General features: G+C 41.3%; 1 protein-coding gene across 2 annotated transcripts in view; it reads left to right on the top strand.

Annotated features, from left to right (window-relative positions):
• LOC128701167 (sorting nexin-13) overlaps positions 1-14,587 on the top strand; it is a 102,119-nt gene that overhangs the window by 83,908 nt on the left and 3,624 nt on the right. For both annotated transcript variants that reach the window (XM_070100599.1, XM_070100600.1), the window contains 4 exons: positions 5,077-5,271; positions 7,563-7,777; positions 9,952-10,064; positions 10,380-10,545. In XM_070100599.1, the coding sequence (XP_069956700.1) occupies positions 5,077-5,271; positions 7,563-7,777; positions 9,952-10,064; positions 10,380-10,545 (689 nt within the window). The remainder of the gene's footprint in view (positions 1-5,076; positions 5,272-7,562; positions 7,778-9,951; positions 10,065-10,379; positions 10,546-14,587) is intronic.

Here is a 14,587-nt window from a genome sequence, read left to right as displayed (position 1 = left end):
AAGTCCGACTATATGAAAATAACCGGTTTCCCTGAATCCCTTCACTAAATATTACCCTGCTCACACTCCAACAGATCGTCAGGTCCCAAGTACCATTCGTCTCCATTCACTCCTATCTAACACGCTCACACACGCTTGCTGGAAGTCCAAGCCCCTTGCCCACAAAACCTCCTTTACCCCCTCTCTCCAACCCTTTCGAGGACGACCCCTACCCCGCCTTCCTTCCCCTATAGATTTATATGCTTTCCATGTCATTCTACTTTGTTCCATTCTCTCTAAATGACCAAACCACCTCAACAACCCCTCTTCTGCCCTCTGACTAATACTTTTATTAACTCCACACCTTCTCCTAATTTCCACACTCCGAATTTTCTGCATAAAGGAGGGGTAGGGGTCATCCTCGAAAGGGTTGGAAAGAGGGGGTAAAGGAGGTTTTGTGGGCAAGGGGCTTGGACTTCCAGCAAGTGTGCATGAGCGTGTTAGATAGGAATGAATGGAGACGAATGATACTTGGGACCTGACGATCTGTTGGAGTGTGAGCAGGGTAATATTTAGTGAAGGGATTCAGGGAAACCGGTTATTTTCATATAGTCGGACTTGAGTCCTGGAAATGGGAAGTACAATGCCTGCACTTTAACCCTTTCAGGGTCCAAGGCCAAAATCTGAAGTCACGTACCAGTGTCCAAGAAATTTTGAAAAAAAAAAAATTATTTTTTCTTACAGAATTAAAGAGCATATTTTTGTGAAGGTAATAAAACAAAAAAAAATTAGAATCTGATCAGTACTTACCGAGATACAGTGCCAAGAAGTTTATAGAAAATGATGTGATCGTGGCAACATCGACGAATTCCACATACGCGTATTATATTATTTTGTTGTTTTAGTTGTTTTTTCTTTTCTTTTCCAATTTTTTTCTATTCCTACTAACATTTGGGGCCTGAGAGACCAATACTGTATATAATTGATATATATAAACTCACTGTATTGAACACAATAACCGCACTAAAGTTATTATCATATTATTGTTTACCACTGTTGTTTATTACAATAAACATGCACAAATATTGTATAATACTAATGTTCTATCATATATTTACAATCACTGGACATGGTTTTAGAACTGCTGGAGCTTGTGGAACTCCTTGAAACAAGGCACCATGCACAGAGGCACCTTACATTCCTCACACATAAACCGAGTGTCTTTGCGTCTTTGTTGCCGTCGTTTTGTTTGTGCACAGACAATGCATCTCTTCTGAGCAAATTTCTTTTGAGTTGAAGGAAGCTGTATTATGAAATGATCACCTTCTCTCCTCAAACGCTTGGGTATATTGTGATGAATTCGAGGACCATGTTGTATTGCAGGTGTTGTTACCTGGTACTTCATTATGAGTTGTCTGACAACAGACAAACAAAATTCACCATACGGTGGTCTGTTACCAGTCTTTATTTGGTACATATTATATGCATTCAGCATTGAAATGTCCATGAGATGGAAGAAAAGTTTCATGTACCACTTGTAACTCTTACAAACACAGTCAACAAAACCAATCTGCATGTCACACTTGTCAACCAAGCGCATGTTTTGTGTATAATCAATCACTGTCACTGGTTTTTGAATACGTTCATTAGTCACTCGATCAACTTTGCCACTGTCTTGCATTTCATTACGGTGAATGGTTGTCAACAATGTGACATCTCGTTTGTCATGCCACCATAATGCCATGATGTCATTGGCAGTAAACACCTGCACGTCATCACCACGAACACCTGCATTGAGCCTGGGCATATGTTTACGATTAGAACGCACTGTGCCACACACATCTGTCTTGTTCACTCGCATGAAATCACTGAGTAATGGGCTTGTGTACCAGTTATCGGTATATAATGTATGGCCCTTACCAAGATAAGGTGCCATCATGTTTCTCACTACGTCACCTGAGATACCCAATAACATCTTGGTATCTTTCAATGTTTTACTACCCGTGTATACAACAATATCCAACACCAGGCCACTGTCACAATCACAGAGTACAAACAATTTTATACCAAAGCGGTTCCTCTTGCTCGGTATATACTGCTTGAATGACAGTCTACCTTTGAACAAAATCAAAGACTCGTCAATTATAAGATTCTTGAATGGATAAAAGTATATCCTGAACTTTTGTTTGAGATACATGAAAACATTTCTAATCTTGTATAACCTGTCACTTCTGTCAGGCCTGGTTTTGTCAGAGAAGTGCAACATACATAAGAGTAAGATAAACCTGTTCACTGGTATTATTTCACTGAAGACCGGGGTAGAAATTAGCCGATCTGTGGACCAGTATGCTTTTATATTATGCTTATAGACGTGAGGCATAAGCATTATTGTTGCAAAAAGCAAATACATTTCTGCAACAGTCATCTCTTTCCACCTGTGTAGTCTTGACTGTGGTGATAAGATCGTATTTGCCATGGTGTACTGAAAATACTTATTACTTTCCCTGGCAATAATTTCCATCAATGGCTGGTCAAAGAATAATTCAAAGAATTCCAGTTCATTGGCCGTGGTTCCAAGGGGACAAGTAGGTAGAATTCCACTTTGAGGGTCATCAAAGTGGTGAGGCTTTGGAACAAAATTGAGATTTTGCTGCCAATCCCACATACGGTTTTGTGGTGGATACTGGACATCATAGGCTGGTTGTACGGGTGGTTGTGGTTGTGGCGGGCTGGTGGCTGACGCTCCGCTTTGTCCTTGAACTGACGAGTCAGCAGCGTGGGTCCCCGCGTGGCATGGTGATTCACTCATGGTGGTGCCACTACCACCACCAGCACCACTAACACCATCCACTGATGCCTGTGGCCCATCCATGCCAAGTGTAGCCACATCATCCTCAATATCACTACCTAAAACAGGTGTAGGGCCACGGGATGTATTCCGGGATGTACTCCGTCCCCTGGGCACAGCATAGGGTACACTACCCAAGCGCATGCGGCGGCGAACATACCGACGCTTCACTGGTGAATATGTTTCCTCACTATCACTACTCCAATGATCGTCGAGCGCAATAAAATCACAATCCACGTCAGAATCATCGTCATTACTGAAGTCAGAGGCCTGGCCACGCGAAAATATTAGTTTTCTCTTACGTTTAGGAACACCCGACCGTGAGTCACGAGTGCCCACCCAGAGGTAGAAGGTCGAGATCGTCGGGGTTTTCTGCACTATTATCGATATCCTGGTCATTATTTTCGGTCACTAACTTATCAAAGCCGTAGAATTCATCTTCATTAGCACTTTCATCAGTGTCAGAACTATCAGACAGGAAGAGGAGAGTCCCAATTTTCCGGTGAGTGAGAGCTGACTTGCGACGAGGCATAGTGAACAAGGGTGACTGAGCTGGCGTTCCCACAATGCTATGCAGGCGCCTAGATTTTTTGTTTACGGCACACACCCACGGCGCAGACCCATTCTCTCACATGTAGGCCTATGAGCGCTTTCGCGCTAAATTTGACGGCGCTAGAATTTTGGCATAGATCTACGGTTTGGACACTCACCGAAAAGCCGTAGATCTACGGGACGGACCCTGAAAGGGTTGGAAATAAATGGTATAAAATACCGACACAATGGAAATATAAACACAAATGCAGTATAATGTGATCCTTTATTGACAACGTTTCACCCACACAGTGGGCTTTTTCAAGTCACACACGGATCTACCTGGGGTTGGAAGGTACGAGAGTATTTATAGTCATGTTCAGAATGTTGAGGTCAGATGGAGAATGCTGCATCTGATGATCTACCGGGTGGGGTTATAGAGTCTTGGGTAGCTTGGCAGGGGTATTGGACAAGTTGTGAGTAGACCTTCTGCAGTGTTCTATGTTCTTATGTGGGATAGCGATGAAGAAGTTTCTTGGCTGAACCACTCGCCAAGAAACTTCTTCATCACTATCCCACATAAGAACATAGAACACTGCAGAAGGTCTACTCACAACTTGTCCAATACCCCTGCCAAGCTACCCAAGACTCTATAACCCCACCCGGTAGATCATCAGATGCAGCATTCTCCACCTGACCTCAACATTCTGAACATGACTATAAATACTCTAGTACCTTCCAACCCCAGGTAGATCCGTGTGTGACTTGAAAAAGCCCACTGTGTGGGTGAAACGTTGTCAATAAAGGATCACATTATACTGCATTTGTGTTTATATTTCCACCCTGAAAGGGTTAAAGGAGGGGTTTGAGATATTGGCAGTTTGGAGGGATATGTTGTGTTAATTTATCTTTATTCATATATGCTTCTAAACTGTTGTATTCTGAGCACCTCTGCAAAAGCAGTGATAATGTGTGAGTGTGGTGAAAGTGTTGAATGATGATGAAAGTATTTTCTTTTTGGGGATTTTCTTTCTTTTTTGGGTCACCCTGCCTCAGTGGGAGACGGCCGACTTGTTAAAAAAAAAAAAAAAAAAAAAAAAACAAGCAGGCATACCATGGGCACAATAAGAGAACACTGTATCAATGTCCATGGCCCCAGACTATTCAGCATATTACCAGAAGATATCAGAATCACTGCTGGGGCAAATGTAGAAGTTCTCAAGAGGAAACTGGACAAGTATCTTCATTGGGTGCCAGATCAACCAGGCTGTGATTAATATTCAAGTCAGCAGGCCACCACCAGTAGCAGCCTGGCTGACGAGATGAACAGTAGACGATCCTGGCCCAAGGCCAGACTCTGGGAGTAGAAAAACATTTGGAGCTCATCAAAGGTATCAGCAACTTTTATGCTCGGCATATTAGTCTACCTCTAGTTTTGGAGTTTTTTTTATGCTTAAAAAATCAACTTATAGGTTGGCATATATGGTACTTATATTTACTTTTACCATAAATAATAAAATTACAACAACAGGCAGCTTTACATCTAACATCGTCACTGTTTAGTCGGTAACTACACATTTTTTTTTTTTTTTTTTTTCAACAAGTCGGCCGTCTCCCACCGAAATTTAAATTGAAATTGAAGGCCGGGTTGAACTATAAATAGTTAATTTTATACAATACAATACAGTACCATATAAGATTTTTTCTTGTGTCTCCAGGTTGAAGACAATTTAGTCGCTCCATTGAAGTTGGGTGTGCACAGCATGAGCAAAGCTGTGCGATCAATGCCAGACACAGTTCTCAACACTGTAGATGGCATGGTGGATGGTATTTATAGGCGCTTCGTGAAGCCAACACATCCTAGACTCACTGCCAGTGCTGATTATGCACATAGAGGATCATTAGATCTTGAGGTACAGTATGTTGGAAAGGTAGCAAGCAAAAGATTTTCAAAACTATTTACTGAGTAATTTTGAGGGTTTATTATGTTTATTTTAATGAAATTTCCTACTCTCGCTCTCCATTTTAAACTCCAACAATGTCTTCAGATATATTTAAAAATTGAAAATCATAATTTAGTTATGTGTTTGTGTAAGCTTCAGTTTTTTTTTTTTCCACTTAGTTCTTCTTCCTGTTCACTAGTACTATACAGTGGACCCTCAGCTAACTATATTAATCCGTTCCTGAAAGCTTATCATTAGCTGAAATTATCGTTAGCTGAATTAATTTTCTCCATAAGAAATAATGTAAATAAAATTAATCCGTGCAAGACACCCCAAAGTATGAAAAAAAAAAATTTTTACCACATGAAATATTAATTTTAATACACACAAACTGACACTTACCTTTACTGAAGATCTGGTGATGATTGATGGGATGGGAGGAGGGGAGAGCGTGGAAGTTGTTAATGTTTAGAAGGGGAATCCCCTTCCATTAGGACTTGAGATATCAAGTCCTTTTCCAGGGTTACTTCCCTTCTTTTAATGCCACTAGGACCAGCTTGAGTCACTGGACCTCTGTCACACAACAAATCTGTCTATAGAGGTCTGTACCTCCCGTTCCTTTAAGATTTGCCTAAAATGGGCCACAACATTGTCATTGTAATAGTCGCCAGCATAGCTTGCAGTAGCTGTGTTAGGGTGATTTTCATCCATAAAGGTTTGCAGTTCAGCACACTTTGCACACATTTCCTTAATCTTTGAAGTAGGCACAATGGATTCCACAACTGGCATAGGCGTCTCAGGGTTAGCCCCAAACCCCTTCAAAATCTTTCTTAATTTCCATACTAATTCTCACCCTTTATATCACAGGGCTGGCACTAGAAGCTTTCTTGGGGCCCATGGTGACTTATTTTGCAGGTACAATCACTAAAAACGCTGTGATAATATGAAATGTTCCGATTGTATGCGTGGATGCGACCGCACTGGCTGGCTTGTAAACACTGGCACCCACTGGACAACTGAGGCGCGCTCAGGCCACACGTGGATGTGTCTCGAACGAATCGCGTTGGGTGAGTTTTTTAGTGTTAGCCAAGGCAAAATTTTTGCGTTAAATGTATCGTTAGCTGGATTTAACATTAGCTGATGCCATCGTTAGCTGAGGGTCTACTGTATCATCTTTTAAGGGTCATACCTTGATGCTACTGAAGGGCTTTTGATAAAAGGAGTTACCATATTTTCTGGCATAAAAGGCATGTTTTTTTCCCCACAAAAGGTTTTGGAAAATCACCCTGTGCCTTACATGCTCAAGGTCAGGGTCTAGAGTAAGCTTTGGGTTACATTTTAGCAGTTGCTTACTAATGTTACGATACAACTGCTTGGAAACAGTCTTGTACGCCTTATATGCTCTTGCACTTTATATGCTGGAAAATGCGGTAGTTCAAGGAGCTACCTTCTCTTACCTCAAATCTGATTGACTCTTGTTCTCCAGGCACAAAGATTTAGTGCCATGACTCATGAAATCGTAATGACACGATTGCAGACTACCCCACCCATTCTGTGGTTTGTCTGTGAACTCGTGTTGAATATGATTTTTTTGTTTTTCCAGAAAAATTATTGTTGTTAGTGACCACAGCTATTCATGAAGTGGAAAAATATATAATGAATCTCATAAAGCTATAGACATAACACAAAAATTTAATTTTACTTGGGCATTGCTGTGTCATATATCATTTTTAAGAAATATTACACAATATTAATTAGAGCATTGATAAGCTTTTTCAGGATATGCCATTCCTGATTGAAAAGGAATTAGTGTTATGAGTTCATTACACAAAGTCATAGAAAATGTTAATTGTTACCAAAGTGATTTAGGAACTCCAGGTGCCATTCCAACATGTGAATCAGAAAAAAATCTTAATTTTTCTTATCTATACGTATTTTAATTTTGACTTCCAATCCTCTCTAAAAGTACCTCATACTGTACGTATATGAAAGGCACTTATGTGGTGTAATGCCAGTCAAGTTTTTAGCTGAATATTGGTTTAGGAATGACCAAAGTATCATCATCAAGATATCTTTTTAAAATGTGATTGTCTTTTCCACCAGCAATTAAGAGATAATGTGTCAGGTCTCAGTAAAACTAAAAGGAAAAATACTTTAGATGTGATTTTCAGAAATTACTATATATCACAGTGTAACTCTATCTACTAACCGTGATTTGAGTTGCATTGTTATCAACGTGTTAATAAGTGAATATCTTTTAGGGCGATGAAAATATTCCATTACGTATTCTCTTACTTCTGATGGACGAAGTATTTGATCTGAGAAGCAAAGACCAGTGGTTTAGAAGACGAATAATGTTATTTTTACGTCAGATCTTGAAGGCAATGTTTGGCGACATTGTCAACAGAAGAATTGTTGATTATGTTGCTTTTATTACATCCCCAGAACAAGTGGCTGATTATATTAAAACTTTTAGGTAAGTTTAAACCAATATATTTAAAGTTAGTAATTTAAGTGTACAGTACTAAATTTAATGTTTAGCCTACTTTGAGCTTATCTCCTTTATATCATAATACAATGTAATTGTACTTAAAGGCTTTCATTTCTCAAGCTTTTGCAATATTTTGCTTAGAGTTCATTGTTTTTAAAATGATTTTTTTTTCTTGCCATCATTCCCTTGTTATAATTTTATAGTAGTTAGGTAGAGTATTATCATCATGAAAAATTGCTGGCCTTTTTCTTTATCTGTAGTTGTTTTCTAGATAATATTTAAACACATTTTCTGAAACTAAACACTTGTACAGTGGCATAATATACATATGTAGTATATTTTTTTGTTTCTGGGTTGTTGATCTTCTAGGCTTAACTGGTATGACAAAAAAAAAAATTGTTGTTTCCTGCTGGAGTTTTTTCTTTCTTTCCTTTTAACTGCTTCAGCTGTTTCCACCAAGATAAGGTGACCCCCAAAAAATATAAACACATTCACCAGCACTCAAAAACTGTTTTGTCAAAAGTATGTGGATACCACACTGCAACATTCCCACCCATCCTTCAGTGTAGGTGCTGCACTTCCCACTTCCAGAATGCCTGCTGGAGTTCTATTATATACATATCTCTAGAATATACTTCAGTGGTCATTTGTTATATCACTTAGGAAAGGAGCTTGATATCACATTCTGACAGTAACAAGTGCATAACATCAAACTCTTCTCAAGAGATAACACCTCTGAACAGTACTAGACAATATGGTACACTCGTCTTTATTTCCATGAATGGATCCAGAATCTTAGACACTTTCTTGGTTAATGTAATATGAACTGTGTGAATTTGAATACAGTATACATATGCCCCAGGTTAGTCCTATCTCTCCTAGTAGGAAAAGAACATATGTCTGGTACATGTGTCTGGTGTATGTAACTACACCCTAATCTGCTTTCCTTCATGATGAATATGCTTCCTTTATGTGTGTAGGGTATAGACTCAAGATGCCCATTAGTTGTGCTCTGGACTTGTATGCCTGTTTTTGGTGATTGGTACTCACCTCCATTTTGCCATCAATTGTCTTGAGAGGTCCCATTGAAGCTTCACTGTGTCATAATGTGTCTTTGGTTGGCCTTGGCCAGCCCCCTCGGCTCCTGTACACTGTATCCTTTGACCGCTTCACCCAGCTACTACACTGAACTTGGTGCAGGAATGTGAATTTCAACAAAATGCTGCTTTCTGACTTGTGGACATAACTTGAACTCCTAACCTGCAAATACTAAAAATAGGTAGTTTCCTTTCAGTAAGAAGCTCTCAAAGTTTTCTCCAATTATTATTCTTCACTGCATCCGTCTGTGGTTGGTAATGTTAAAACAGGTTGTATTATAAACAGTGTGGGCCATTTACATCCAATTTGTCTCATTCGCTGGATCATGAATGTAGAGTGTAATAATAAATAACCATGAGATTTCACCCGTAAATACACATTTTCAACCCCTTCTCCTGTATAAATTACTAAATTTAAAAAGAGAAACTTTCCTTTTTTTTTGGGGGGGGGGGGCCACCCTGCCTTGGTGGGATATGGCCGGTTTGTTGAAAGAAGAAGAAGAAATACACATTTTATCCTCAAAACCCTTCCTATAAATATACATATGTGTATGCATTCTAGGTAGTAAGTTGGTAGACAGCAACTGCCCAGGGAGGTACTACTGTCCTGCCAAGTGATCGTAAAACAAAAGCCTGTAGTTGTTTTACATGATAGTAGGATTGCTGGTGTCTTTTTTCTGTCTCGTAAACGTGAAAGATTTCAGGTACGTCTTGCTACTTCTACTTACACTTAGGTCACACTACACATACATGTACAAGCATATATATACACACCCCTCTGGGTTTTCTGCTATTTTCTTTCTAGTTCTTGTTCTTGTTTATTTCCTCTTATCTCCATGAGGAAGTGGAACAGAATTCTTCCTCTGTAAGCCATGTGTGTTGTAAGAAGCGACTAAAATGCCGGGAGCAAGGGGCTAGTAACCCCTTCTCCTGTATAAATTACTAAATTTGAAAAGAGAAACTTTTGTTTTTCTTTTTGGGCCACCCTGCCTTGGTGGGATATGGCCGTTTTGTTGAAAGAAGATGATGATGTGTATATGTGTGTGTGTCCATTTTTTGCAGGGAATCCTTTTGGCCAAATGGTACTCTAGCTACTCCTCCACTTGAAAGAGATAATAGTATCAAAATGAGAACAAGAGTTGCTGCCAGAACTTGTATGTTAGCAAGTATATCAGGTAAGCCTTGTGTACATATTTTACAATAAGTGTTCATACTAACTTTTTGCACAGTATTAGTCCATGTGACTGGCTTTGAGAGAGTTAATTTCTCTTTACACATTTCCAAGATATTATGATCCTCGCATCATTAAATTCCAGTTTTAAAATCTCCCGATTTTCTTATTTTGTTTTTTTAAACTGTTATCATATACTTTAACTGAATGCTACTAGTGGATTACCCTAATAATAGTTGTAAACTTTAAATGGGATTTCTAATTATTGGTGCTGAAATATTTGTAGAAAGACTAATATTCCATCATCTGTTTTCTCTAGATGAACTGAAGGCAATATTAGGAAGCCAGACAACAGCCCGTGGTGTACTTGGTGTATATGATACTGTGCAGTGGACCTCCCTTAACAAGAGGCTTGTATATGTGCTGCTAGAGGGTATTATTGAATCTGTTCTCTTTAATCAGAAGCAGATACCTCCTCTGCTAAGGTAAGTGCACATGGGTTTTGGCCATTTCCCCCCCCCCCCCATCTCTCTCTCTCTCTCTCTCTCTCTCTCTCTCTTCTTCTCTCTCTTCTTCTCTCTCTCTCTCTCTTCTTCTCTCTCTCTCTTCTCTCTCTCTCTCTCTCTCTCTCTCTCTCTCTCTATCTCTCTCTTTCTCTCTCTCTCTCTCTCTCTCTCTCTCTCTCTCTCTCTATCTCTCTCTCTCTCTCTCTCTTCTCTCTCCACACAGGTTTGACAAGGTTAAGGATCCCTAGCTTTATTGACAAGCTATTTACAGGTTAAGGATTCCTAACTTTATTGGATAAGCTAAGAGCTGTTACCTACATCAGCTCATTTGAAAGCATTTTTATTGTTATGAGACATACAAGTAGGGAACAGGATGAAGTTGGAGCCATCTGTGGGCCAGCATTTTCATTTGATCAACTGACGTTATCTCGTTGACATCATTATGCTGTACGAATGTGTTCCATACTCGAGTCATCCTGGGTATGTATGATCTCAGATGGAGTGATGTTCTGGAGAAGGGTACAGCCAGAGTGAAGTTGCTGCTTTCTGCCCGCCTTGTGGCATAAAAGCTTGTTTCACGCTGTCCTCAAGTGGATCCAAGTGTGGTATTTTGACAATATTGGCCTTGTACATAACAGTAAGGCCACCCACATCCCTCCTATGTTGAAGGCTCTGCTGAAATGACAGATCTATCCAGGATGGGTCCAGGCGAGAGATGAGACGTCTTGCTCTGTTCTCTACTCAGTCAAGCAGTCGCAGATGAGAGAGGGGCAGGCAAACCAAGAAAGTGGAGCATACTCAAGGTGTGAGCGTACTTGTGCCTCTGACAGGATCTTGCAACCCCTACTGTCAAGCAGATGCGAGATACGGCGAAGTGCTGTAAGCTTCCTGGCTGCCTTGTTTGCAAGATTTACAACATGGTTCTTCATGGTTAGTTTGGAGTCAAATTTCACCCCAAGGATATCAACTTCTTCCTCCAGGTGCCAACATCGTCCCATTCATCTACTACTGCACCAGCATTACCATCATGGTGCCTAGAGACGATCATCATTTGCGTTTTCTCAGGTGCAAATGTTACTTGCCATCTATTTCCCCAAGCTGATATAGCTCTCAGCTGGTGATTGATGTAGCTTAGAGCAGCTGGCATTTCTTCCTTTGGATAAGTGAATGTCAATGTACAGTCGTCTGCATATGCATGTGATTCTGGGATGAGATGAAGAAGGTCGTTGAAGTAGACATTCCATAACAGTGGACCCAGCACACTTCCTTGTGGAACACTTGCCCCAATAGGATGCCTTGCTGATTCCGCTCCATTGAGGACTACACTTAGAGATCTACCATGAAGGTAATCACTGAGGAGACATAGCGTAGAGCTTGCAATTCCCAGTGCTTGAAGTTTTGCTAAGAGGCCCTGGTGCCACACCCGGTCCGAAAGCGCCAGCAATGTCCAGTGCTACCACACAGCTGACTTTGGATTCATCCAGTGACTGGTGCCACTTAGTGGAGAGGTTTAACAACAGATCAGCAGCAGAGTAACCTTTCCTGAAGCCATATTGACGATCACAAAGTAGTGAGTGGTAGTCAAAAAAATCTGTCATTTGTCTTGAGATTATTGTCTCAAGGATCTTACCAGTGATTGACAGGAGTGACACTGGTCTGTAGTTGCTGATTTCTGCTCTGCTTTTCTTCTTTTTGTGAACAGGGACTACATTTGCCTCTTTCCATGGAGAGGGCCATTTGCACTGTACTAGGCAGTGCTGAAAGATGCGAGTTAGAGGTGCTGCTAGCTCGTCCTGCACATCTTCTCAACAATCTTGGGCTCAACTTGTCTGGGCCCTACAGCCTTTCCTGGTCAAGTGATTTAAGAAGGAAATGCACCTCCTCCTGCCTTATTGTCACCACTGACAGTTTTGACACAGTTCTTGCAGCTAGCCAAGGAGGGTCCCTTGCTGGATCAGGAACTTGCATTTTGGCAGCAAAGTGTTCAGCAAAGAGGTCCGCCTTCTCTTGACTACTAGTAGAGGTGGTCCCATCCTGTCGATTTAGAGGTGGAATAAGTTCATCAGGCAGATAACCTTGTCTGTCCTTGACCAGGGACCACCAGGTTTTGGAGCCTCCCCTACCTGATGCTAACTTTCTTTTAGTGTCCACTCCCATTTAGCAATGGCCCACTTTTGAACATCACCATATGCCTACAGGCTTGCATGTGCAAGTTCCTGTTATAGGTGGTAGGATGTCTCTTATACCTTCGCCCCATGCTTTGTACTTAGCAGTAGCAGCCTCTCTACAACGAAAGCCAAACCAAGGCTGATCTGTAGGCTTTGTCACATATTGCCGGTGAGGAATGTGTTCTTGTTGCAGATTGAGGATGTGTCCAGTGAAGGCTTTCACTTGGTTGTCAACATCCCCCTGGAGAAGAGCATTCCAGTTGGTGGTGGCGAGCTCAGAGCAAAGGGCTGGCCAATTACCTCTTTCCCATAGCCAGGTTGTGCGTGTGGACTCCTCTCTCTCTCTTCTTCTCTCTCTCTCTCTCTCTCTTCTTCTCTCTCTCTCTCTACACATGGTTTGACAAGGTTAAGGATCCTAGGTTTATTGACAAGCTATTTACAGGTTAAGGATTCCTAACTTTATTGACAAGCTAAGAGCTGTTACCTACATCAGCTCATTTGAAAGCATTTTTATTGTTATGAGACATACAAGTAGGGAACAGGATGAAGTTGGAGCCATCTGTGGGCCAGCATTTTCATTTGTTCAACTGGACGTTATCTCGTTGACATCATTATGCTGAGCGAATGTGTTCCATACTGAGTCATCCTGGGTATGTATGATCTCAGATGGAGTGATGTTCTGGAGAAGGGTACAGCCAGAGTGAAGTTGCTGCTTTCGCCCGCCTTGTGGCATAAAAGCTTGTTTCAGCTGTCCTCAAGTGGATCCAAGTGTGGTATTTTGACAATATTGGCCTTGTACATAACAGTAAGGCCACCCACATCCCTCCTATGTTGAAGGCTCTGCTGAAATGACAGATCCATCCAGGATGGGTCCAGGCGAGAGATGAGACGTCCTTGCTCTGTTCTCTACTCTGTCAAGCAGTCGCTGATGAGAGGGGGACAGGCAAACCAAGAAAGTGGAGCATACTCAAGGTGTGCACGCATTTGTGCCTCGTGACAGGATCTTGCAACCCCTACTGTCAAGCAGATGCGAGATACGCAAGTGCTGTGTTTCCTGGCTGCCTTGTTTGCAAGATTTACAACATGGTTCTTCATGGTTAGTTTGGAGTCAAATTTCACCCCAAGGATATCAGCTTCTTCTCCAGGTGCCAACATCCTCCCATTCATACTTACTACTGCACCAGCATTACCATCATGGTGCCTAGAGGCGATCATCATTTGCGTTTTCTCAGGATGCAAATGTTACTTGCCATCTATTTCCCTGCTGATATAGCTCTCAGCTGGTGATTGATGTAGCTTAGAGCAGCTGGCATTTCTTCTCTTGGATAAGTGAATGTCAAGTGTACAGTCGTCTGCATATGCATGTGATTCTGGGATGAGATGAAGAAGGTCGTTGAAGTAGACATTCCATAACAGTGGTCCCAGCACGCTTCCTTGTGGAACACTTGCCCCAATAGGATGTCTTGCTGATTCCGCTCCATTAGGGAAACTACACTTAGAGATCTACCTATGAATGGTAATCACTGAGGAGACATAGCGTAGAGCCTGCAATTCCCAGTGCTTGAAGTTTAGCTAAGAGGCCCTGGTGCCACACCCGGTCGAAAGCGCCAGCAATGTCCAATGCTACCACACAGCTGACTTTGGATTCATCCAGTGACTGGTGCCACTTAGTGGAGAGGTTTAACAACAGATCAGCAGCAGAGTAACCTTTCCTGAAGCCATATTGACGATCACAAAGTAGTGAGTGGTAGTCAAAAAAATCTGTCATTTGTCTTGAGATTATTGTCTCGAAGGATCTTACCAGTGATTGACAGGAGTGACACTGGTCTGTAGTTGCTGATTTCTGCTCTGCT

This window comes from Cherax quadricarinatus, chromosome 73 (genome assembly GCF_038502225.1).
Source record: "Cherax quadricarinatus isolate ZL_2023a chromosome 73, ASM3850222v1, whole genome shotgun sequence".
Classification (NCBI taxonomy): Eukaryota; Metazoa; Arthropoda; class Malacostraca; order Decapoda; family Parastacidae; genus Cherax; species Cherax quadricarinatus.
This window is presented reverse-complemented; position numbering and strand designations above follow the sequence as displayed.